Source organism: Alnus glutinosa, chromosome 3, assembly GCF_958979055.1.
Source record: "Alnus glutinosa chromosome 3, dhAlnGlut1.1, whole genome shotgun sequence".
Classification (NCBI taxonomy): Eukaryota; Viridiplantae; Streptophyta; class Magnoliopsida; order Fagales; family Betulaceae; genus Alnus; species Alnus glutinosa.
Genome location: NC_084888.1, coordinates 10,070,982 through 10,097,113, shown reverse-complemented (window position 1 = coordinate 10,097,113; position 26,132 = coordinate 10,070,982). Strand labels below are relative to the sequence as shown.

At 36.8% G+C, this 26,132-nt stretch overlaps 1 protein-coding gene across 1 annotated transcript; it reads left to right on the top strand.

Moving 5' to 3' along the window:
• The first annotated feature begins 5,668 nt into the window (after window positions 1–5,668).
• LOC133864055 (uncharacterized) lies at window positions 5,669–22,595 on the top strand. Its single transcript, XM_062300252.1, has 8 exons — window positions 5,669–5,821; window positions 5,952–6,168; window positions 8,172–8,234; window positions 8,440–8,570; window positions 17,340–17,377; window positions 17,460–17,505; window positions 20,956–21,120; window positions 21,980–22,595. Exons 1-8 carry the CDS (start codon window positions 5,695–5,697, stop codon window positions 22,153–22,155), a joined length of 963 nt encoding a protein of 320 aa, XP_062156236.1. The 5' UTR covers window positions 5,669–5,694; the 3' UTR covers window positions 22,156–22,595.
• Window positions 22,596–26,132: the final 3,537 nt, after the last annotated feature.

The following is a 26,132-nucleotide window of genomic DNA, read 5'->3' as shown; positions in this document are numbered from 1 at the left end:
TTATTTATTTTTATTTTTTTTCTTTGTCTTTAGCAGGGAAGGGCCAAGTGGCCCTTCCTTTAAGTGAAGGTGGGGCGCAGGTGGCGCCCCACACTTCATTTATATATATATATATATATATATATATATATATATATATATATATATTTTAATTTTACTTTTAACTTTTCTTTTTCTTTTAATTTTATTTAATTTTATTTCTTTTTCTTATTTAATTTTATTAATTAATTTCTTTTATGTTTATTTTTCATTTCTAATTTATTTTAGATTATTTCAATTTTCTATTTTATTTGGACTTTAAAAATATTACTTTTTACATTTTTAATAATACTAAAATTATTTTAACTATTCATTTACTCAAATTTTATACTCTAAATATTAAATAATGTCCCGGACATTACAAGCATGGACAAAAGTGAGGAATAATCTGAAAGGCTGCCAAAGAGTGTTCCAGAAGTGGGTAAAAAAGGAAGGGGGCAACTTGGAGGAAAAAATAAAAAGAAAGGAGCAAGAATTGCAGACCCTTCAAATGAAGGAGAATGATATTGATCTTGAATAGGAGAATCAGATTAAAGAAGATATTCACTCTCTCCTTGAACAGGAAGAGGTAAAATGGAAGCAACGGGTGAAGGAAAATTGGTTGAAATTTGGTGATAAAAATACCAAAATTTTCATGCTAGTGCAAGCCAAAAGAATAGAAGTCACCATATTGAAAACATTCTAGATCAGGAGGGGAGGCTTTGTTCCACTCAAGAAGAGATTGAGAAGGCTTTTGTGAATTATTTCCAGGGTTTGTTCAGGGCAGGGGTCAATTTGGATGTGGAATACAGTACCAGGTTTGTTCAGAGAAAGGTCACTCCAGCCATGAATGATCGGCTACTGGCAAAATTTACTATGGAAGACATAAGCTCAGCACCGAATCAAATGGCAGCCCTAAAGGTTCCAGGTCCAGATGGGTTCACTGCCAGTTTTTATCAACAGAACTGGGCCACTATTCACATGGAGGTTTGCAATGCGCGCTATTCTGCATTTTTTTGCTACTGGTTTTATGGATCCTATGATTAATGTCACAAACATTGTTTTGATTCCAAAAAGTGATTCACCATGTAGTGTCACTGATATAAGACCAATTAGTTTATGTAATGTTATTTATAAACTGATCTCAAAAGTCTTGGCTAATTGGCTAAAGGTGGTGTTGCCAGGTATTATTTCTCCATCACAGAGTGCTTTTATTTCTGGACGCTTGATTACTGATAACATTATAGTGGCATATGAGACTATGCATACCATGCAGACCCGAATGTAGAGTAAGGTTGGATTTATGGGGATGAAACTTGATATGAGTAAAGCTTACGACAGGGTGGAATGGGTTTTCCTGGAAACTGTAATGAAGAAATTAGAGTTTGATGATAGATGGGTACAGTTGGTGATGAGCTGTGTCCGGTCTGTTTCATACTCAGTAGTGGTAAATGGGCACCCGGTAGGGAGTTTTCTACCATCGAGGGGTATTCGACAGGGAGACCCTATTTCCCCTTACCTTTTCTTGTTGTGTGCTGAAGCTTTTAGTGCTTTGATTTCTCAGGCCGTGGACTCGGGAGCTATCACAGGGGTCCCAACCTCCCCTCGGGGTCCAAGACTTAGCCATTTGTTTTTTTGCAGATGATAGCCTGCTTTTTTCTAAAGCCAATTTGGTGGAATGGAGACGATTAATGAGAATTCTAGAAGTCTATAAAGCTGGTTCGAGGCAAAAGTTAAATCTCCAAAAGACTTCTATCATTTTTAGCCGTAATACTAGTGCTGCCAAACGGCAAGAGATTCTTAGCTTATCTGGCTTCTCAGAGTCTCAATGGATTGATGCATACCTTGGATTGCCTTCCTTTATTGGTAGATCAAAGGTCCAAGCCTTTAACGGTATTAAGGACCGGGTCCAGCAAAGATTAAACAATTGGAAGGTCAAGTTCCTCTCCCAAGCGAGCAAGGAAATCTTACTTAAAGTTGTTGTGCAGGCAATTCCCACCTATAGTATGAGCGTATTTCTACTTCTTGCAACACTATGTAGAGAGCTACAAGGTATGATGCAACACTTTTGGTGGGGACACATGGCAAAGGAGTCAAATGTGCACTAGATGTGTTGGGAAACAATGGGAAGATCTAAGATGGAAGGGGGGCTTAGTTTTCGGGAGCTCACTACTTTCAACAAGGCCTTGCTTGCAAAGCAAGGATGGAGGATTGTTCAGGAGCCTAATTCTCTAGTTACTTAGGTACTTAAGGCCAAATACTTCCCACATGGCTCTTTCTTGATATCTGAAGTTGGATCGCGCCCTTCTTTTGTATGGAGAAGCTTGATGTCGGCCAAGAAGCTACTAACAGAAGGCTTAGTATGGCGTATCAGGGATGGGAAGAGTATCAAAATTTGGCAGGACAAGTGGCTACCGACGCCCATCTCTTATTCAGTTCAGTCACCTCCACGGCTTGTTCCTGATGACTCTAATGTTTCGGTGTTGATTGACTCAGAGCTGTGTGGGTGGAAGGAGGAACTGATCACCACAATTTTCAGCCCGGAAGAGGCTAGGGTTATTGCCTCCATTCCCTTATGTCCTACACTACCGCCGGATAGGCTTGTCTGGAGAGGAACCACGAGTGGTGTATTCTCAGTACGAAGCGCTTACCATATGGGCATGGAAATAAAAAAACGCAACAATGGAAGTACATCTAGGGACGAGTACAGGCATTGTGTATGGTCTGCTCTTTGGAGTCTGGGGGCTCCGAATACAGTGAAGATATTCTTGTGGCGTGCTTGTAATGACCTGCTCCCTACCAAATGTAATCTTTTTAGAAGGAATATAGTGAAGGACAACATTTGCCCCTGCTGTTGCAGGGAGATGGAGTCGGGTCTTCATGCTCTGTGGACTTGTCTGGCTGCTCAAGATGTGTGGGGAGGGGGCTCAAGGATTTTCCAGAAATGTGCCTTCTTGGGGGATACTTTTATGCAGTTGGTGGAGTTTTGTTTGGATCAATTAAATACCAAAGAGTTGAGTTTAATGGCTGTGATCTCTCGCAGGATATGGTTGAGAAGAAATAAATTTATTTTTGAATCTCTTTTCACCCATCCCCGGGTAGTGTTTAATGAAGCTGTATCATCTTTAGAGGAGTATCGCCGGTGTAACAGTCGTGAAGATGATAGGAACAATATCAATGGGGTGCCGTGCTGTCCTAGGCCCTCTTCAGTTTGGAAGCCCCCACCTTTGGGTGTTATTAAAGTAAACTGGGATGCCTCAATAAATGCTAAAAAGAAATATGTGGGAATTGGTATTGTGGCTAGAGATAACAATGGTGAAGTGTTGGGTGCAAGAGCTGTTACTAAACCTGTTGTAGCACCACCCAAAGTTGCAGAAGCAATAGCGGCTCTAGAGGCCGTTCTATTTTGTAAGGCAGCAAGTTTTTTTGAGGTAATCTTGGAAGGGGATGCAAAACAAGTGATTGATAAGGTAAATTCAGCAACCCCAAATCTTAATGCTGCGAGCCATTTTGTAGAAGGAATAACAGCAGAGATACAAGGTCTAGGAGTTGCTTCTATGGTCCATGTGGGTAGAGAGGCAAATAGTGCTGCTCATTTATTTGATGGTAATCAAATCAATCAAATTGCATTGATTGATTACCATTGATTGATTTGTTTGTGATCATATTTGATGGTAATCAAATCACTCAAATCACATTGATTGATTACCATACTTATCTACCCAAACTCTTCTATAAATAGGAGTCTAATATATTGAGAAAATATCAAAAAATAAAAGTATAATGTAGCCCTTTGGATTTTATCATGTGGATGTAGGTCATAGACCGAACCACAAAAAATCTCTTCTCTCCATTTTGATTCTTTCTGCTATTATCTTTATTTTCCTATGTGATTATCTTTCTTTCATAAACAACCAAGCGCTTCATAGAATTGGATGAGAAAGCCCGTTATCCGTATGATCAAACTGCTCCTATTGCGATTTTTTCTGAATAGAATGGTCATCCTCTTAGGCTACTACTTGAAGCTCTTGATTCTCCTGTGAAGTGGGCAAAGGGAAGGCGAAGCTTTGTAGGGATGCCCCCTTTGGGTGGCCTAAGATGAAGTGAACAAAGAAAGGGGCATTGCATCAAAAGGGAGCGTAGAAGACATGGGTTTTCCTCCTATATTGATTCTAATTTTCAAGTACACTTTTTAGAGGTCAATAAAATTTAGGATTAAGTACTCTTATGGTCCTTGAGTTTTCACAACTTTATTATTTAGTCCATGAGTTTCAATTTGCATCACAGATGGTACCTCAATCATGAGCCACCCCTTTTTCTTTAATTTTTTTTTTCAATTTTTATTTATTTATTTATTAATTAATTTTTAAAGATTTTTAATTTTTTTATATAGTGCCACGTGTCAACCTCAGAGGTTGACATTGAGCGGACCGTTAGTTTTTGGACGGAAAACTTAACCGAGGTACCAATTCGGTCTTTTCCTAAAATTGAGGTATCATCTGTGATGCAATTTGAAACTCATAGACTAAAAAATAAAGTTGTGAAAACTCAAGAACTAAAAATGTGTTTATCCCTAAAATTTATTGTCATGATTGCCAACCAAGGAACAGAGCAACATGCCAAGATTGTAGTCTTCGTGAGACTTTAACTATAAATTTATATGAATGAATTATGACTATAGAAGTGTGAAGCAGATGAAGAAAACATAAGAGAAAACAAAGATGTACAACACATTTATCTTGTCCATTTTTTTCCTTGCCGTAGAAATCTCTCGAGTCTCGTCATAGCGAGTTGTTTTGCTCCTTCAATTTGCAACCTCTGTATTTAGATGTAGCCGCCAATGATTTTCTGTTTTGTGCTTTTTGCTTCTTCTCTTCTTCTTCTTCTTCTTCTCTTTTTTTTTTTTTTTTTTTTCTTTTTCTTCTGTGTCATTTCTTCAAACATCTTGCTTGCCCTATTGTCATTTTTCTAAACACAAAATATGGATGAAAGAAAATACTATCAGGAGGAGAGTGTGACCGACAAGTAGGCTCTTAAATGGAGAACACACCCAACCCCAAGGGCGGCACCCCTTTTGTTGGGGGTGTCCAATGATAACGGTGACTCATTTTTTAGATTTTTTTTTTTTTTTTTTTTTTTAATTTTTTTAAGTTCTATTTTTTAGATTTTTTTTTAATAAAGTGAAAAAAAAAAAAAATTTAAAGTGATTTGATAAAAAAGCTTAGGTGACACTAATAGTCTACAAAAACGCTTGAAAGAAAACTCATGGAGGGATTTATTTCAAATTCGCAAAAAACTAATGTTGAAAAAGTGAAAAAATGATATCAAATTATACGTTTACTCAAAAATTTATCATATATATACTTTAAATTTTACATATTTATGGTGTATATCGACATTACAAATATGCTGTTATATCATTTAAACTTTTTAGAAAACATAGAACCAAAATTAACCATTAATAAAATAAAATATGCACAATGTGATACTATATGCATCCATATAACCAAATAAAATTTATCCTGTAAAATAGATTATATGTAAAATAAAGAAGATACTATTTCAAATCAGAGAGGCTGAGGTGGCAACTTACCTTCAAATTTATCTTCTCCTGATAAAAGGCCAAAAAAAAAAAAGGGAAAAAAAAAAAAATACACTTTTCCAACGTTCACGAAAATGAAGGCAACATCGTTCAACCGTCCGGTGTGGCTTTCCTCCAATCTGTACCCTTCACCCATTTCCCGCCCAATCAACTTCCCATCACAACAACGGCAGCCACGTCTGGGCTTCACAGACTCCACAGGTGACTGCATCGCTCGTCCGAATTAACCCCCTCTTCCCTTTTCCCCTTTGTGTGGCTGCCGATTGCTCCCATGGCCATGAGCGTAAATAAAAGATTTAACACTTTCAAATTGCTTTCCTTGATAATATAGGTCTGGATTTCTATACACATGGGCCTCGTGGCGCAATCCGTGCCGTCAATTTAGGGAAGAAATCGTACGTGTCGCCGTGGGATGAGAAACCTTATGAAACACTTCCAAACGGTAAAAGAGCTTACATGGATGAACAAGATATAGTCACATTTCTTGATCCCCCCAAGGAGTTGATTCCTCTGGACCCTGCGTCTTATAATCCAGCTGCATATCTTTGGTAAAGTTCTTCTTCTTCTTCTTCTTCTTCTTGTTGTTGTTGGTGAAAGAGGTATATTAGGCTCATTTAATTGGATTCCTTGGGTCCTATAGAATGAGGATTTGAAGGTCAGTGGGAACTGTAGAGGTAGAAACAATAACAGTAAAGTGGTCGAAAGGCATGGTTCATTCCAGAAAATAGTAACCGGTGAGGCACTTTTTCAAGTATGGTCACTTGTTGTAATAAATTAGTTTATATTTGTTATTTTGTACTCATAAATGTTATGAAATTAAACTTCACAATAAATAAATGTTTTGAAATGAGAGGAAGATGGTCATTTACCTGTTGCTTCATTCTTAAGTTAGAGACGCACCCATGGGTCTTAATCCAGGACCACACCCTTCATCCGCTTGTGATTGAAGGAGGAGATGTCATTTGAGCTATAACTCATTACCAATATCTTTGGCGATGTTTGTTTGTGATTTGGGGTAAGTGTTTTTTGTTTTTGGTTTGAAAAAGTATTTTGATATCATATAAAGGTGAGATGTGTTTTTTCGTTGGATCCACATTTGAGAAATTATTTTTTGTGGGGGGTACACTTATTTTCAGAAAACACAAACAAATATGGAGCTAACTTCTTACTTACAAAAAAACTTAAAAATTTAAAAAATAGTGGCCATGCGGCCACTTTTAGTGGAGGAGGGGTGGTTGTGCAGCCACCACTCTTTTGTTTTTGTTTTTGTTTTGTTTGTTTGTTTTTATTTTTTATTTTTTAAAAAATAAAATAATAAATAATAAGTTAGTCATACACCTAAAAAAGTTAAGCATATGTTTTTATCAAAATATTCCTACAAGAAGGCGTGAAATTTTTTCTAAAAATTGTTGTGTTTTTTTGAATTGTTTGTAAATGGTTATGAGAAAAATGCCTTTTTCTCTATGAAAATAGAAAAGACTTGGAGGATATATTACCAAACATGGCCTTAATGTTTTTAAAACAAGAATAGAAAGTTCTTTGAACAAGTTTTTGATTTTTCTTTTGGGAAATTGTCCTAAAAGTTCATGAGTTTTGCCTCTGTGACTGATAAGGATTCGAGTTTGTTAAATTGACAATTATAGTCTTGAATTTTACTCGAGTGACATATAAGTTTCTGCCAAATTTGCCACCAGTCATATTATCCGTGTTAGACCAATGAAAACATGAAAATGTATCTAGATACACATCAGCTTGTCTAGTAAGCAATTATGCCACAAAAATTTAGGAAAAAAGCAGGGGTGGAGATCTACCACACCACCACCCTCCACACCACAGAGAGAGGCAGTGGAGGGTGGCTACACCCCCTCCCCCCCTACCTCACAGAGGGGGTGGTGGGAGTGGAGAACTCCACCCCTGCACACCTCTAAGGGATTGCTCTCTAGTCCTCCACACCTCTTGGGCGTCGGTGGATGTGGAGCCACTCTTGCCCACCCCCACAAAGGTGTGCGAGGGTGGAGTCACCCCCATCGCCCCCTTCGTACTGACATAGGGGGTGATGTGGTGGCTCCACCCACACAAAAGTGTGCAGGGGTGGAGAGACGCCGTTGTCGAGGTGTGTGGGGGGTGGAGCTCTCCACTTTGCTCTTCTGTGGGGTGGATTTCCACCCCTTATTAATTTTTTTTTGTGTAAAAAAAAAAGAATTTGACATAATTGCTTACATGGCAAACTAACGTGTATTTAGATACACGTGTCACGTTTTCATTGATCTGATGTGGACAATATGACAGGTGGTAAGATTCCGTTAAAGATTGAATAGAAATTTGACGGAGGGATCCACTTGTCACTAGAGCGTAACTCAGGACTTTAATTGCCAAAATTAGAAAGTCGGATCCTATCTGTCACAAAGGCAAAACTCAGACTTTTGGGACAACTCTCTCTTTTTCTTTCTTATTATTATTATTATTATTATTTTTTATATGCTGAAAGTGAGCTGTTCTTGATCAATTACCACTTGGATTTATATTTTTATCCCCATGGTGTGATCTTCAGGAAAAAAATTGAAGATATTCCTGAGGAAAGGCGTCCTAGACTGCTGCAGTTGCTAACACCCAGGTTGTTTTTCAATGAAGCTTGTTAAGCTATGTTGATTTTATAATGTTACATTTTGCTATTTCAATCTATTTTCTCTCTTATTGTCCATGTCTCTAACTAATTCTCTTTGATATGTGCTAATCTGAATTAACAGTCGCTTGAATAATGATACTAACATCTAATAAAGAATTCGGAATGCTTGATATGTCTGGACAAATCTGTGCAGGATTATATCAAGAGCTTGGCAGATAGCCGGCGGACGATATGAGGATCCTAAGTTAGCAAAGAAGTTTGCATCCAATTTATCTTTTGAGGATGGTGTAATGCTTGAAAATTATAACTGTCGAACAAGCGGAGGTAACTCATGCAAACTTTGTGATTCAGCTATGAGATAAGAGTCAGGTTGCTCTTCTTTGACTGATTTTCAGTTTTGACGACTTATAACTTTTAGTATGTAGTGTTGGGAAGTCCAATTGAAATAAGATAGTTGGGGTTTTTATTTACCAGTTGTGGTTAGTTTTATAATGAGGGGCAAATCAGTAATTTTCTGCACTCCTGTGAATTGAGGGTCGGTGATTTAGTTGAGTCTAGAATTTTTTTAGGATATTCTAAGCATCTTCAATTTATATTCTTTGAGTGCAAGTTAGTCTTTATTTGAGCAAGACTTAATGCTACTACAAAGTACATTACGCACAAAAATATAAGGAATTTTTCTTGTGTAGTAGCATTAAGGCTTGCACTTATTCACGAATATTGATCATACCATTTGGTCCAGTTGGGTTCGCAATTACTTGACTAGAGATAAGAGTTTTTGGGACCTGAAATGTCCAGAAGAATGCTCTTGGACAATAGTTGAAGATCATCAAACTCAAACCTGAGTCATAACACGAGATACCGGTAGGAAACAGATAATCCATTTTTTTAGTTTGATAATTGGCATCTTATTGGCCCTCTTACTTGGAGAGAGAATCATCTCTTATTTAAGCTTAGGTAGGAATGCCAAAGTTGGGGGAATCGTTGATTTTAAGAAGTGGAAGTTGCCCGCTGCTCAATCCATTGAATGGTTGGAAGTGAAACGTGTTTGCGTTGCAAAATGCTTGGGAGATCCTCCACCCCCAGGGCCCTATGGTAAGATTGGCACAAGCGGTTTGGTACCAAAAGGTAATCTTGTGTCATGCTTCATCCTCTGTTTTGCAATTCAGAACTGTTCGTATACTCACAAATTGCTAGTCTTGGGCATCATCCGGGAAGTAATTTAACCTGGAGAAAACCTATGCTCATACTAATTAGGACTTTTCTGTCTTACACCACAAGCATGAATAGAGAGGTTTCCCAAATCTTACTCCATTTGAAGTACTAATAGAACTACTATTTTTATAAGCCCAACTATCCATTGATTCTTGTTGGAGGCGTCTATCTTATGGAGTAGTCTATCTTTATCTGTAGATATGTTTATCTTAAAAATGCTTCTTGTAATTTGTCACTTTTTGTTTTTGTATATATAATGAATAAGAAGCTAAATGGGTGTATAGAAATTAACCCACCTTATTCACTTGTATTACCTTACATGGTAAAGAGGCTGTTGGTTGTTGTTGAATCTATACTATAAAATATCGTCTTGATGGTACCTTTGACTGTTTGAAAGCCCATCTTGTTGCTAAGGGATATACACAACCTTATGGTGTGGATTATGCTAAGACTTTCTTCCCAGTTGCTAAAATTTATTCAATATTGATACTTATTTCTCTAGCTACAATATTTCACTGGCCTTTGTGAAGAGTGCTTTTTCTTTATGGTGATCTTTTTAAGGAGGAATATATGGAGCAATCACTTAGGTTTGTTGCTCAGGGGGAGTATGAGAAGGTGTGTACTTTCAAAACAGTTGTCTATCACTTGAAACAGGCTCCTTGAGGATGGTTTGGTAAATTCAATGAGGCAGTACTTGAATTTGGCATGTCAAGATGTCTTCCATACTCGTTACAGTGCTGGATATGTCTAGTTGGTGGTATATGTTGATGATATTATTCCGAGTGGTGATGATGTTAAAGGAATTAAAGAATTGAAGCATTTCTTATATACCAGGTTTCATATAAAGGATTTAGGCAAGTTCAAATACTTTCTGTATAAGGTTGGCCCAATCTGCTTGTGGTATTAAATCTCAAAGGAAGTATACTTTGGATCTTTTACAAGATACAAGGTTATTGGGATCCAAGCCAGTTGATACTTCAATGGATCGAAATAAACAATTGGCAGTTGATCAAGGAGAATTCTTTGATGATCCGGGCTTGCATTGGAAAGTTAAATTATCTTACTATTACTCGACTAGATATCTCCTTTGCAGTTAGTGATGTTAGTCAATTTTTGGAAACACCCATAGTGCCGCATTGAATTTCAGTACAACGTATTCTCAGATATTTAGAGAATCTTTAGGACATGAGTTATGATATAAGGCTAATGGGTACTTGCACATTGAAGGGTACACGTGTGGATAGGGTTGGTCACCCTTATATCAAAGGTCTACCACTAGATATTGTACATTCTTAGGAGGAAATTTAGTGACATGGAAGAGTAAGAAACACCCAGTTATTGATAGGTCAAGTTCTGAAGTAGAATATTGAGCTATGTCTAATAGGTCTTGAACTTACATGGTTAAGAAATTTTCTTCAAAAAATGGGCTTTGAAGTACGTACTCTTATGGAGCTATTTTGTGATAATCAAGCTGCAATTCATATATCAATAAATCCAGTCTTTCATGAACAAATGGAGCGTATAGAAGTAAATTGTCACTTTATTTGTAATAAGTTGATCAATGGGCTGGTTTTGCACATCATGTGAGATATGAGGTAGGTGATGGTTTTAAAGTGATGTTTTGGCATGATGTGTGGTGTGAAGAACTACCTTTGAAGATCATCTTTCTAGAGTTGTTCACTATTGCTTGTGGTAGGATGCATGGGTATAGGAGAATATGTAGGCCTCGTTTGGTTTGCGGAATGAGTATTCCATTGGGAAATAGAATAGTTATTACCGAGAATAAAAGAGAGTGGAATGGAATGTCTATTTCTACTCTTTAGTTTGGTAATAACTCATATACTTTAATTGGAATCCAATTAGAATTACTAAAAAAACCGCACATTATTTTTTTTTTTAAAAGTTAAAAAAAAATCCTCAAATTATATAAAAATAAAAAAAATAATTTTGAAAATGGGTGGTCGGCCACCCCCAAATACTCATCAGGGGTGGTCGCACCACCCCTGGCTCCATATGTAGCTAGCCGACCACCCCATGGTGGTCGGCCAACCACTGTGTAAAGGAGGGTTTTGGTTTTTTTTTTTTTCCTAAAAAATAGAAAATTGAGAGAAAATAGAAAATAATGAATTGTTTTTTCTGGAAAATGTAGTCTATTCCTTTAGGAATAGCTATTTCTCTAATTTTTTAGAGGAAGATATTCCTTTTCGTAATGGAATAGTTAAATGGAAATAACTATTCCAAAAAATAGACCCCTACCAAACAAAGTAATGACTATTCCTATGGAATAATCATTCCATTCTAAGGGTCTATTCCACGAACCAAACGATGCCGTAGATCCAAAATGGTAACATTCATTTGAATATTCTGTTTACTTGACTTGTGCCTAATTGGGAGGTGGAAGTGATCTCTCGCTTTTTTGAGCTTTTGTACTCTCAAAAAGTAAGGTATGGAGGTGAGGATAAAATTTGTTGGATCCCATCGAAAAGGAAGTCATTTGAAGTGAAGTTTTACTATCAGATATTGTCTACTCCTGTACAATCCACTTTTCCTTGGAAGATTATTTGGAAAGTTAAGGTTCCCCCGAGAGTGGCATTTTTTGTGTGGACGGAAACTCTAGAGAAAATCTTAACCTTGGATAACTTACGTAAGAGAAATATTATTGTGATGGAGTGGTGTTGTATGTGAGTCCACCGATCACTTATTCCTTCATTGTGAGGTTGCAATAGAGATGTGGAGTGCACATTTACAGCTTTTTGGTGTTGCGTGGGTTATGCCTCGAAGGCTGAGCGAGTTGTTGGGGATAGATGGGCAACCGCTTGGCGTTGCACTTATGGAGGATGGCTCCACTGTTTTTGATGTGGTATCTACGGCGGGAGTGGAATGCACATAGTATTGACGATTGTGAGAATAGTTTGCTCAATTTAAAGAAGTTGGTGCTACAAACCTTGTATACATGGAGAGTGACGTGAAATACTTTGCATGTTTCTACTTTTTCTGAATTTTTAGATTTATGTTCTTCTCTCTATGGATTAGGAGTTATCATGTATACATCCTGTGTACTTGGGTTGCGCTCCTCTGCGCTTTGAATGAATATACAATATTTATAAAAAGAAAATAAAATAAAGAAGTTATTACTCCTTATGTTAAGTTTGAAGATTGATTGGTAGATATGTTCACTATAGTCTTAATTTCAGATATGTTGACTACAGTTTTTTATATTTTTCGAGAAATTGATTGAAGTTTACATCTTTATGTTCATACTCCCATCTTATATCTGGACATTTCTGAATACTTTTGAGCCTCTAGAGTAATATGATAGACATCTTGTGAAGCTTCAAAATAGTTTTTAGGGGAAACTACGTAACACCCCCCCCCCCCCTCTCCCTCTAACTACCATCCATTTTGCAATGTTCCCTCCAATGTTTCAGTTATTGCAATGTTCCCCCTAATCTACCATTGGGGTTACAATGTCCCAATTCCGCCAACCCAAATGTCAAAAATGCTCTCCATAAGACAAAAAATTCAAAAAAAAAAAGGTAAGTCATTTTTTATGGAGGGTATTTTTGTCACATTGGGTTGCAGAAGGGGGACATTGTAAAAATTGAAACATTGGGAGGGACATTGCAAAATGGATGGTAGTTAGAGAGAGAGAGAGAGGGGGGGGGGGGGGGGGGTGTAAATGTAGCTAACCCAGTTTTTGTTATATATCTTAATTTCATAATGTTACTATTTCCTTTGTCCAAAAGTAAATGTGGTGCTCTTCTTTTTGGGATGTCCCGAAATACATGAGAGTTTTCAAATATTAAAAAATTATCTCTTTAACTTCCCACATTACCTTTAATTTGAACCCTTTTCTCAAATTTGAACCTACCTTCTTGGCCTAAGAGCATTTTAGGAAGTTTATTATGTTTATTTTGTTTCAATAGAAAATGCTATTTTCAATGGCCTTATTTATTTGGGATAGAGTACGATTTTCTTCGAAGTTTCTCATATGATTCATATAATTTGATGCATTATTCTGCCTCAAGACATGGCTGTTTTTAGTCTCATTGGTGCAGTGCCTAATCTCGTCTTGGTTTTCTGTTGGATTTCAATTATCCAACAAGGTCTATATTGGGCCATGGCTTTAAAGAATAAGAAAAAAAAAATTGATCCGCTGTGTTTCAGATTGATAAATCGGTCTCAGCTCTACCAAAATACTTTTCTTCCAGATACCATAATAAGTGGTGAAATTACTTGGAGTTGTTTGAATTCTGCTTCCTACAGATTTGGGTGGGGTATGAGGGTGAAAAGAATTATCTTGGCTGCATGAGATTTCATCTTTAGATGTGAATTACACATTGGACATGAATCAGGTTCAGAGATTTCATGTGGAAAGAGATAGCCTACTAAAATGAGTGCCTTTATTGAATTAGTTGCAGTGGTTAAAGGGCATTCCCCTTGGGAAAAGCCTTTGGGGGTTTATAGGGAAGGGGTAGTAGGAAAAGGGTACTGGATCATGGGCCCTCAAAATGTTGTGATGCTCATAACAATAATGGTACATATCATCTGTCCTCTTTCCAAAAACACATTTTCAATCAGTGGAGCTTATAAAATTTCCTTGAAAAAATTTAAAAATAAAAATGAAAGCAAGAAAGAAGAATGGATTTTATATTTTGATGTGACAGCACTCCTGTCAGTGTTGCAATGCTGCTGGAAAATGGAGATGAGTTCTGCATTATATGGCATAAGTATCTAGATGAAATTTTGCTAAACAAAGGAAACTTTGCCATATTTTAGGACAATGTGTTGAGTCGACACTGGTTTGAGATGTACTTCTTGCGCTCTGTTTTTTTGTTGACTTTAGTATATTGTTAAAGAATTTGTGACAATAAATAAGATAGGGATGAGGTCACATAATCCTCTTTAGGGCCTAGGCTACTTGGCAACAGAGCCTCCTTGGATTTTTTCTGGCTTTTGAAGGCCTAGGAACACAATGCTACCACTGGCAAGAATACAGTTGGTCAGCCCTGTGGTTGTATATGCATGTGGGTAGGGTAGTCAGGTTGTTCATTGGAACTACAGTTGGTCAACCTTGTGGATGTATATGCATATGGCAGGGTCTTTACAATGAACACCAAAGCTGGCCCCAACTACTTTTCCATTTGCTTACTGCGATATCTTATTCCATAGCCTTGTCCCCTAATTTTGAGTATTTCTTTTACATGTGAGCAAGGATGAGGTTTATCTAGAACTACCATGTAACTGCTGGAATACGACAGTGGCAGGGAATTGCCTCTTTCAGAAGGTAGAATGCAGAGGTTTTAGAAGCTGCAGCCGTGTTTTCTGTGGCAGTGGAAGTCATACATTGGTGGAGAATGGCAACTTCCCAAACAGAGTGAGATTAGCAAATGTCTCAACTAAAACTAGCTTGTCGATATATGATGCAGAGCTTATTCTGGTTTTTAGTTAGGTGGCTAATCCGTGACAACATGTGGCTTTATCTGAAAAGTTCTGTACAAGTATATGTGCATGTTGTCACTCGTAAGAAATGTTAGAATATATGGAAAATATATTATATTTTCCGTATATTCCTTATTTGGTTGATATTGTAATATTTTCTATTTACGTTGAATTGTAATCAAATCATGGGGATTTGATTACCATATTAGTATTTACTCTAAACCCTATAAATATGGACCTTTGTATTGTAGACAAGACAAGTTAATAAGAGCACAATGTAGCCATTTGGGCTTTACCCTGTGGACGTAGGTCATAGACCGAACCACGTAAATTCTCTGTCTCTTTTCTCGCTTGCTTCTGTTATTATTTCAGTTATTATTCAGTTCAATTTGACATGGTATCAAAGCCAAAATCATCTAAATTAGGGTTCTTCTAGTTTTTCAATTTTTTTGGTTGTTGACGGTGTTGGATGGTCCTGGGGTGATTTCCGATGATTTTCGACGTGTTCCTTTGGTGTTCTGTTTGATTATGTCCTTGGTGGTTCGGTTTTTTTTTTTTTTTTTTTTTTTTTTCTGGCGGTTCGGCTGTGCCCTTTTTCCGGTGGTGTTTGGTCGGCCGTTCCTAGGTAGCAGCAAGTCGGCTGTTCCTGTGGAATTCTCGACCGTTTCCGGCCAGTCTCTTGGTCTCTTGACAAGTCGGCTGTTTCTGTGGAATTCTCAGCCGTTTCTGGTGAACCCGGCCGGTCTTGGTGAAGGAGTCGGCCGTCTCTGTTGAGTTCTCGGTGGTCTCTCGGGGGTGCGGTGGTTCTCTGCTTTTGGAGTTCTCGGCCATCTCTGGTTTGGTGGCTGTCAGCCGAGTCTGGTGGGATCTCTGGTTAAGAGGTTGTGCGGGTCTGGTGTTCGGCGGTGGGTGTGCTGTCGGACGAGTACTATGCCTAGCCGATCTGGTCTGGGCAATTGTTTTTGAAGGTTCGGGTGGTGAGGTGAGTTCTGTGGATTTCATCGTATGTTTTTTTTAGTTTTCCGGCGACTTCTGTTGTGTTCTGTGGCGTTTCCGGTGAGTTCTGGTAGTCCCAGCTGGTTCCCAGCAAGTTGGTTGGAGAAGACTGTCACTGTTTGGTTCTGGTTGTTTGCTGTCCCCTATCCTGGATAAGGATAGCTGGGTTTTCTGGTTTTAACCGGTTCCGGAGGTTTGCATTGTTTCTCATCCAGTTCCAGCACTGGTGTAAAAAGGGAGAGAGCTGGAACTGGAGGCTCGGGCTCGCGAGCTGTTTTTCTCAGTGGATATGTTTTGATTATGTTTATTTGGGGAAGAAGGGGTGCTGTTTAGCCTGTTTGGTTGCAAAAAAAAAAAAAAAGAAGGCAGGTTTAATGTTTCTTTGAAGGAGTTTGTCGTGAACTCCTGCGAGAATTTCTGTTTGGCGTGTTATTCTCGTGGGTGTCGTGAATTTCTGGAATGGCCTCCCGTGGCCTACTGTGAATTTCCGGTGAACGAGGACGGGTGAAATCAGTGTGTTATTCATTCCTTGGAGAGTGTCAGTATCCTGGGTGTTGATTTTTGGTGTGAATTTCTGGTCGTGTGAATTTCTGGCAGGTTCTTCACGGACCTGTTCGGCGCTTCTAGTGTTCTTCATGATGAGAAATCCTGTTCGGCGATTTGGTGTTCTGAATTTTTTTGTGGAAAGCTGAGGTGCGGTGAATTTTTTTTGGAAGGCTGGGTCCCGTGGTTCTAAATTTTTTGGTTCCTGTGTTTTAGTTTTCGGTTGCTGTGCGGTGAAGTTTGGTGTTCTGTGCTGTGCGAATCTGTGTGGGTCGTGGAACCTGGAGGGTGTGGTGCTGTTAGGTGTTGGTGCGGTGAAACAGGGTGCGATCCTGTGGACGAAAAATAAAATAAAATAAAATAAAATTTTGAAGTTGTAAATGTACTGCTTACCAAGTCTTCTGATACAATGAGAGGAGTTATACCAAATGCAGAACTTAATTGAAAATCGAAGATAACTTTGGTTGATAAGAAGAAAATTGTCAAGAACTGATTCAACTTTGTTTATGAGCTGAATATATGGTGGTAAAAGAAGAGGAGAACGGCATTAAGAAATTCCTTTTTGCTTTTATAACCCTTCCAATGGTGAATGGAAAATGTAGGAAATGATTCTTCTGACTTATGAAGCATATATCTTTTTTTTGTGGTGCATCAATTCTATGAGATTACATATTTGTTCTCGTACCATGCTGTCTTGTATTTGTAAGTACTAGTTACTATTTTATGTTTAAACAATGTTTGTCTGTCCATCACTCTCTCTCTCTCTCTCCCCCCCTCCCCCCTGTTTTGGTTTTTTTCTTCTAATTTCTGATACTTCTCTTATTGACTGCATTATTTATTAAATGTCTATTAGTTTTCAGAAGCTTTATGACATTGATATTGAACATTGTTAAATAGGACCAATGCCTATTGCTTGGATGAATTCCTTCAAGAAGGTGAATCCTATACACTTGATTTTCCTTTTTTCTGGTATATTATGTCGTTAGTTACTTTATTGAATCTTCTTCATATCTGCAGGCTATTTTTTGTGGCAAGGATGGGAAGTCCTATGGACGATTTATTGGTAAACTTGTTTGAGTTTGCTAAATAATACTTTTAGATCGCTAGTCATATTTTATTGAAAGTACGTAGGTCAAATCATTTTCAGACAGCCATGACCCGCCATATTTTGAGTTTGCTAAATAATACTTTTAGATTCCCCTTCATAGTTTGCATAAGCTTTGAATGCTCTCCATATTCCTTCTGTTATATAGTTTTAGCCATTGCTTGAGTTTTTGTGATCTTGATTTTCCCATATTATATATATACTTACAAAAATATATATTCTCTTCTTCACTATTGATTTCATATAATATTTCTTCTGTGTCAGATATTTCTTCTCCAAATAGAACCTCAAGATCTTGTCTTCAATCAGCTTGATCATCTTCTTGACACCTTTTCCTTTTTTAGGACATCGAGGTGCAAAATGTCCTTCATAACATATGTAACATTTACATCCTTTCTTCTTTTTGCTAGGAGTATCATTTCTCCTTCTTACATACTTTTTCTTTTTAGAAAATGTTTTCCTTTTCTTCCAGGGCCTCCATTTGAATTTTTTCATCTTATAGGACTTCCTTGTTGGACCACATCAAATTTTCCAATTTTCTTTAAGGATCTTATTGTAACACTGTTGTCCATACTTGGTGTTCCTAGTCTGATTCCTAAGCTGTTTTTTAGCTTTAGCAGCTAGGCATTCGTTAGCTATTTCTCTTAATACAAAATCTATCCTAAATCTTGGACAATCCTGTTTTCCTATCTTCTTAAGAAAGATCCTTTATGGCAAATTTCATCACATGGACTCAGCAACTTATTAAATCAAGATTGAATACAAAGCCAAAAAGGTTTCTATCTGGTTGAATGATTAAAATTTCTTATACCAAAAATTCTTTGTTTCCTTAGTATGCATGGATATTTCTTATTAGGGAATAATTTTCTTAATATCTATCTTCCTACGAATAATTTTCAAAGATATATTGCGCTAACCTTAAAAACAGAGTTAGTGCATACACCATTACTTGAACAGCGAAAGTGTTACAAAGACTTTGTGCCAACAAAGCATGGTGATATCACACATTCAATTAAAACACTTGATGAATCACATTTGATGCAATTACTTGAAGATTGTAATGAGCCTAGGTATTTGAGAGTGATAAATTGTAAATAAGAAGCAATAAAGAAACACTTTGGCACTTCAAGGGGCTAATCTCTCCTCTAGTACACAGCTATGAGCTCACGACTTTAGATGCAATTACTTCCCTTCCTTTCATTAGAATACTAACAAGCTTTAAATACAACACCGAATGCTGGAAATAACTACCCACTACCCACAATATAGGATAACTTCTATGGTTGAGACCCACTAACACTTAACTTCCCTTAAGACAACTGGCCGCTAACAATAATTACCCATAAACAATCAACCCCAATTACATAACTCAACTACTAAACACATTAATTCTACAATTACTAATTAAATACATTAACCATGGTTAGGCCCATAACAAATGCCACCCCTTCAAAGCACCTTGCCACAAGGTGTAGTGTGAATGGAAACCATTTCTAACCAAATTCAGCCCAAGATATGAGCCATTTCACACGTTCTTTTGCAAGTTATGAAGAAGTAGATTCTTGCTTATCATCAACCTCATTGTATCCGTTGGTTGGTTCGACAAGCTTCTCTTCATCCTTGAGCTTCTCGTCATCTTCAATAGTTGGATCATCTATAGCATGCAATGCCTGAGAATCTTCCAAAATTGTTTCGGGATTTTCCAATTGATATGCCAAGAACAAGAACCCATCTCCTTGATTGCCAGGAACAATGATTGTATCGGATGCAGCAACGGTTAATGATCAGGAGTCAGAATCGGAAGAAGACATTCCAACAAGAATCATCCATGCGGCTACACTTGTGTGAGTTGTTCTTTAGGCACTTCATCATATTCGCTGCTCTCCACTTCTATAATTTTTGTGGGCATGTGACTCAAGGTTTCTTCTACTTGACTAAGACTTGATGTCATTTGCCTCGAATTCTCCTCGAGGGCTGCTATTATTTGCCTCAAATTCTCCTCTAATGCAATTTTGAGGTTGTACAATGCATTTTTGAGGTTGTCCATGTTGCAGGAACATGGCTCTGATACCACTTGTAATGAGCCTAGGTATTTGAGAGATAAATTGTAAATAAAAAGCAATAAAGAAACACTTTGACACTTCAAGGGGCCAATATCCCTCCTCTAGCACATGGTTATAAGCTCACGGCTTTAGATGTTATTACTTCCCTTCATTTCATTAGAACATTTACAACAGGTTTCCTTTGATTTTTCCTAAATTTAGGGAACAAAACTACTTTTTACTTTCCTATCTAAATATACTCTACAATAGCTTTCTTTATCTTTCCCTATATCAATTATTTTATTTTTTTTTCTTTTCAAAATACAAGTTCCTGCTTATTACCCCCTTTTCCACAAAATTTTATCACAATACCCAATAAAGGCGAAGAGATGAGAGATGAGAGAGGAGAAAGAAATATTTTGTATTAAAATAACGGATATGGAAGCTATAGGGAAGCTCTTTTGATTCCCAATGCTTAAGGAACCAATGGGTATCTATTGTGGGTGGTTTTTTGTGATTTTTTTTTACATTTTATCTATATGTAAGGAAGGGAAAAGGGTTATAGGAAAGCTGTTGTGAATGCTCTTATAATATTAACAAGCTTTAAATACAACTCCGAATGTTGGAAATAACTACCCCTTACCCACAATATAGGATAACTTCTACGGTTGAGACCCACTAACACTTAACTTCCCCTAAGCCAACTGCTTACTAACAATAACTGCCCATAAACAATCAACCTCAATTACGTAACTCACAACTACTAAACACATTAATTCTACAACTACTAATTAAATACATTAACCATGATTAGGCCCATAACAAATATTATGGATAAAACAACGAACTTGGAGAATGGTATAAGACCCTACCCACAAATTTGATTCAAAAGCTATTTGCTTCTATGTTCTGTAAGTGGCTATAACCTTATTTGATATTAATAATATGACATAATGTGCCTTCTAGCCAAAATCCCTTTCTATAAGCAAGTTGGTGGATTTGAATGCTCTATTAGTCCCTGGTATAAAATGATCAAAGTTGAACTCAATTGACTGGTTGAGAATTTTCTTCATTTTTATTCACAAAAACCCAAATATTGATCTTTTTCTTTGATCGGTAAGATTTGAACCGATGACCTACCACAACCCACCCCTTTACCACCTGATCCAATGGCCCAATGGCAAAAACTTGACATTATCTAATCCATAAAAGGTAGAAGTTTGAGACACCAAGATACTGACCAAGTCATAATATCAGTGAGTCAAAATATTTTTCGTATAATGCCTTCTCATTAGGGACATTGGGTGATAATTCTTTTTGTTTGTTAATAATAGCACTCAGTCTAACGAATATTATAATGGCTCAGGTGGATCAGTTCTGTCTGGATTTGCAACTTCTTTTAGACCATTGTACTTTGAACTGAAACAAGTTAAGGAAGTGATGTCAACTGGGCAGCCTTGTGATTTAGCATATGATTTTGGGGATGGCCTTTTGGACCTCCAAGAATATCCACAAGGCTTCCCAAAACCAGGTGAGATTATACTTTTACTGTCTAACACAATGAATTCATTTGTATTCTGAAACTCGGCAATTATTAAATTTCCAATTCTTTGCAAAAAATTTAGAGAGAGAGAGAGAGATTATACTTTTACTGTCTAACACAATGAATTCATTTGTATTCTGAAACTCGGCAATTATTAAATTTCCAATTCTTTCAAAAAATTTAGAGAGAGAGAGAGAGATTATACTTTTACTGTCTAACACAATGAATTCATTTGTATTCTGAAACTTGGAAATTATTAAATTTCCAATTCTTTGCAAAAATTTTAGAGAGAGAGAGAGTGGTTGTTTGAAATATATATATATATATATATATATATATATATATATATATATATATATATATATATATATATATATTTTCCTTTTTCTTTTTGGAGAGGCATTGTATATTTTTCTGACTTTGTAATAAAGTCTCCATGAAGTTCACTGACAACCCATCCCCCAAATCTTTCCTTCTCATGATCATGTTTCCCTTTCCTGACCAAAACGCCTACTTCCAGTTTTCTACATTTTTTCCTTTTTATACTCACCAAAATAACAAAAATCATGTTGCTTCTTCAAACTTGTAGATATCACTCAAACTAAGGAGTAGTTGCAACTGCTAGTAAGTTTTACACGCCTAAAGGGATGACTTGTGGTGGTAGTCACTGTATTTTCTTGTCACAAACATTCATGTTTCTGCCCGGGCAATTAATTAAATAACCTTTGAACTTGCAAAGATTCAAGTCAATTTTGTGTCTATAAAGCTGGTTTCAGTGTCTGTCGATTATATTCAATGCAGATCCATTGAGTATTGCCTAATCTGATTTTTGCTTTTTCTGTGGCAGTAAAACATTTGTATCCATTCAACGATCAGGTTGTTGTATATGTTCGTCATCTAGGACCAGGGGTCTCAGTAGGGCAAGCATGGCAAGAAGGGAAATCATTACAACATGTGCCTCAAAAGTTATGCGGTGAGATATTGATGGTGAAAGATTATGCTGCATTATCTGAAAATCACTAAAAGAATCTACCTAGTTCTTTAAAGAAAGATGAAAGATTATGCTGTAATGGTTCGAGTGAGAAAACAAAAGCCTGTACAATCGAGTAATCAATATGCTATGGAGAAAGGTGTTTCAAATTTGATACAGGGCAGAAAAGGGGTTGAGGGTCTATGAAAATATCAAGCTAATCGAACAAGTTTTTTCGGATAATGGTAAGTATTACATGTCCAAAAACACAATCTGTACAATCGAACAAGTTAACTGAGGCAGTATCCAATAACTCAGATTACTAGTTCTGAAACTGATCTTAGTTCTCATTTCATTCAGAGTTTTGAACAGCATACACATTCTTATATGGGTCTAAAGAAATTTTAAGGCTAAGTATCTCCTGCTAGATGTTGAAAAGTTTGTATCAATTTTTATTTTGGCAACTTATATCAGATATATTATTCGCTAAAAACTAATTAGCTTGAATTTTTTTTCTTGGTCAATTATATCTGCGAATGTTGTCAGTCCATAAAATTCTTGTCAATTTTCATTGATTTTACTTTTGGGCAAATTTCATGACTTGTCTGAGACGTATTAGAATATGTATGTCAGTTGAATGTGATGATAATAATTGTGTGCTAGTTTTGACTTATTTCCTTTATGATTTGCTTGACCATAGTTTCTCCCTGTGCTTCTATTGCTTGCCTTGGCCTTGATGAATCTTAACAAACGAGAATGCGTCTCCAGCAGTCGGAAAATTGATTCGATAAGATGCTTAGGCGTTTTAATTAAAAAGAAGAGAGTAGGAGTTTAACCATGAGAAGGTTTTATATATATATATTAACAATGGCAATCCGTAAATGGGACCTTTCCCGTGCACGCGTAGAAGGCCCCATCCATGTGTACTATGTAGTTTTAACCCGTTCGGTTGGCTCCCATGGGGAGAGAGTCAAATTGACGAGCTCCCCTTTGCAAGGTGTGACCTCAAGATTCAAGGCAACTGTTTAACAATAAAATGTGAATATCCTTGAAAGTGTATAATTGAAACGAAAAATTTCGCTTAACTCTCATGAACATTCATCACATTTGAAATTGTTTCCTTAAACTTTAAAAACTCTCAATTTAGGGAAGGTAATTGTAAAAGTGACGACAATTCAGAAGGTTAATTGAAAGGAAAATTTTTCTATGAAAATCTAAGTTGAACCCATGTGACAAATAAGGGTTTGAATTTCTTATTTTGCCAATTAAAAACTTAGATTTTTCCCTGGTGAAAAATAAGTTCAGTGGTTAAATTTTTCGTCAATCTCTTAATGGAAGGCATCAATTGTTGATATGTCCACTTGTTAGACAGTTAAAACCCAACACATGGATAAAGATGAGGTCATTTTCTCCCATCTCCGACATGCGAGCAATGTGTTCCTGTTACGAAGCCATGTAAATAACTTAAGCCACTTCAGAGCCACTTGCACTAAAATGGTTGAGGGACTCCAGTTTGTAAACATGTTTTAAAAATTATTTCTTATTTAAATGAATTAGATATTCTTCGGGGTTCAGATCAATGCAAGATCTCGGATAGTTATTGGGCTTGTTTGGCAAAGATATGTACAGCACAGAGCAGTGGGTTAGTTTTGAAATTAGTAAAAAGTGATGATGTGATATAAAATAAAAAGAATTTGTATAAAAAAGTGAAAAAGTTTTGTATTGTAGTGAATTTTTTTATTTGAATAATAAAAAAAAATTATTGATGTGATATAAAAAGTAAAAAAAGTGAGAATATTTTGATTTTCTTGGTAGTTTTTATACTTGTCTTTCCCTTTATGTTGGTTAAAAAGCTAGGTCTTTTTGGTGGTTTAGCTTGAAAGGTTTGACCTTTGAGGACTAGCTTTAATTTTGACCCCAAGGTAGTGCTTAAACGCTCACCTTTCATTTTCAACACCTTAAAACATGTCCTTGGTTGTTTAACAAATGGACTGTGACTATGTGAATGAAGTTGGAATCTTTGGAGTTTGAGTTGTGTTTGTAACCTGGGTTATTTTTAAAGATTTGATCTTGTAGTAGTGGGAATGTGGTATATATCAATTCTTGTTGTGTGAAACTTAGGACATATTCTGGGCAAAACGTTCTAAATAGAGGTGAAAATGCAAGTGGATAATAACCGCTCACACCTTCTATCCGTATATGTGGTTAGCAAAAACCACTCTTTGCATATGCGGAGGCTGTTCATTAACCGTATCTACATGCCCTTTATTTATATATATAATTAAATTTATTAAAACAACGTTGTTTTGGTATTACCTCATATGCGATAGCGGTTCTTTAATATTTTTTCATTTTACCAACTATAGATAGATGATATAAGAAGCAAAATAATGTACGAGATTAAAACTTCATGGCAAAATGATTAGCAAGTGTTATCTAAATAATAGTGTTCAACTATAAATAATGTCTTTTTGGTATTTACTAGAAGCATGAATTACAATTTCAAGGCTCAAAACTAATTAACTCATATGCAGATAGCGGATAATACATTTAATAATCATAAGAACCGCACTGATGCAGATAATAATCGTATGATACGGATACGGATACCTAAAAGTAAAAACCGCATTATACGGATATGGATACAGAAACTGCTAACAACTGCATCCTCATCCACATTTTCACCCCTAATTCCAACGGTATCGAAGACTGTTCCAACGGTCCCCGAGTAACAATCAAACGTTTTAGGGGCAGAATCTGTGTATTAAAGCTTTTAAGTGCACATTAGGGTTTTTAAGCGTCGATTAGGGTTTTACTTGACATCGTTTCTAATATTAGAGTATAGACTTTAAGAAATGAGAAGTTGATGCTTCGGTATGTCCGAGGTTAGACTTGAGCGTTAAAGGTAAGTATCGCTCATGGAAACGCAAACTACTTTGTTATCAATCATAAACATTTTATCTATAAACTATATATGCACTCTGATACTCATATCTTTCATAAAAATGTGTGGTGATCAGCAAGGTTAGATTGCTCATGAGCTGCCTGGGTTGACATGGGTTGAGCTTAATTATATATTGCTGGCTGGAGTAATTCCTAACTCATTTTTTTCTCTTTAAAACAGAGGAGAAGCAACAAATTAAATTTCAGGGAACACCCCCGAACACTTGGAACACTTTTAAACGTTGATTTACAAATGCATTAATGATGTTCTAAAATATATATATATATGAATCGGTTTGTTTGGGTGCAATGGCATAGATGTAATTTGGAGAACTCCTTTGGATTCACGCAATTTGTGGCTTCCTCCAAAGAGCGTGTTTGTTTAGGGTCGGAGCCGTACCTTTAACGGGTAGTTAGACTCTGTGTGGGCCCCAATATGGCAGTAATACCCTCCATGCAAACCGCCAGCCCGAACTAACTAATGCAACCTTCTAGGTCTAGCCTTCAACAACAACTTATTTACATAATATTAATTATGTTTTTACAGACATTAATTAATTATAACAAATATCCAACTTTTGAATTGGTGAAAAAGTAAAAAAAAAAAAAAAAAAAAAAAAAATCAAGCGGGTGAGAGAGGGAAGCATATATATATAATAGAAAATTTTTGAACAAGAAAAGCATAACCCAATTAATTGTTGCAAATCACGAAAACTTAGTCTCAAAGTAAATGCTAATGCTCCGTTTGTTTCGACGTAAAATGGTTTCCGTCGTAAAATATTTTCGACGAAATCAATTTCAAAAGAAATTATTTTCTCGAAAATATTTTTCGGCGTTTGGTTCGCACGAAAAAATTACGAAAAGTGAAAATGCAACTGTCGCCGGAATCCGGCGACGACCGGTCGCCGTCGCCGGAATCCGGCGAACATGTTTGGCCGGATCCGGCCAAAATAGCCGGATTTCGGCAGGACACCTCCTGGCCCGGTCAGATCCGGCCTGATCCGGTCATTTTGGCCGGATCTCGGCAGGATCAGTGGCCGGATCCGGTCAGATCCCGCCGGATTCCGGCCATTTGGGCCAGATCCAG

What these genes read in the sequence shown, in the direction of transcription:
- LOC133864055 (XM_062300252.1), top strand. Translation starts at nt 5,695, where the DNA reads ATGAAGGCAACATCGTTCAACCGTCCGGTGTGGCTTTCCTCCAATCTG. An exon ending in GGGCTTCACAGACTCCACAG is followed by an intron (nt 5,822 to 5,951) that starts GTGACTGCATCG and finishes TTGATAATATAG; the next exon opens with GTCTGGATTTCTATACACAT. An exon ending in CTGCAGTTGCTAACACCCAG is followed by an intron (nt 8,235 to 8,439) that starts GTTGTTTTTCAA and finishes AAATCTGTGCAG; the next exon opens with GATTATATCAAGAGCTTGGC.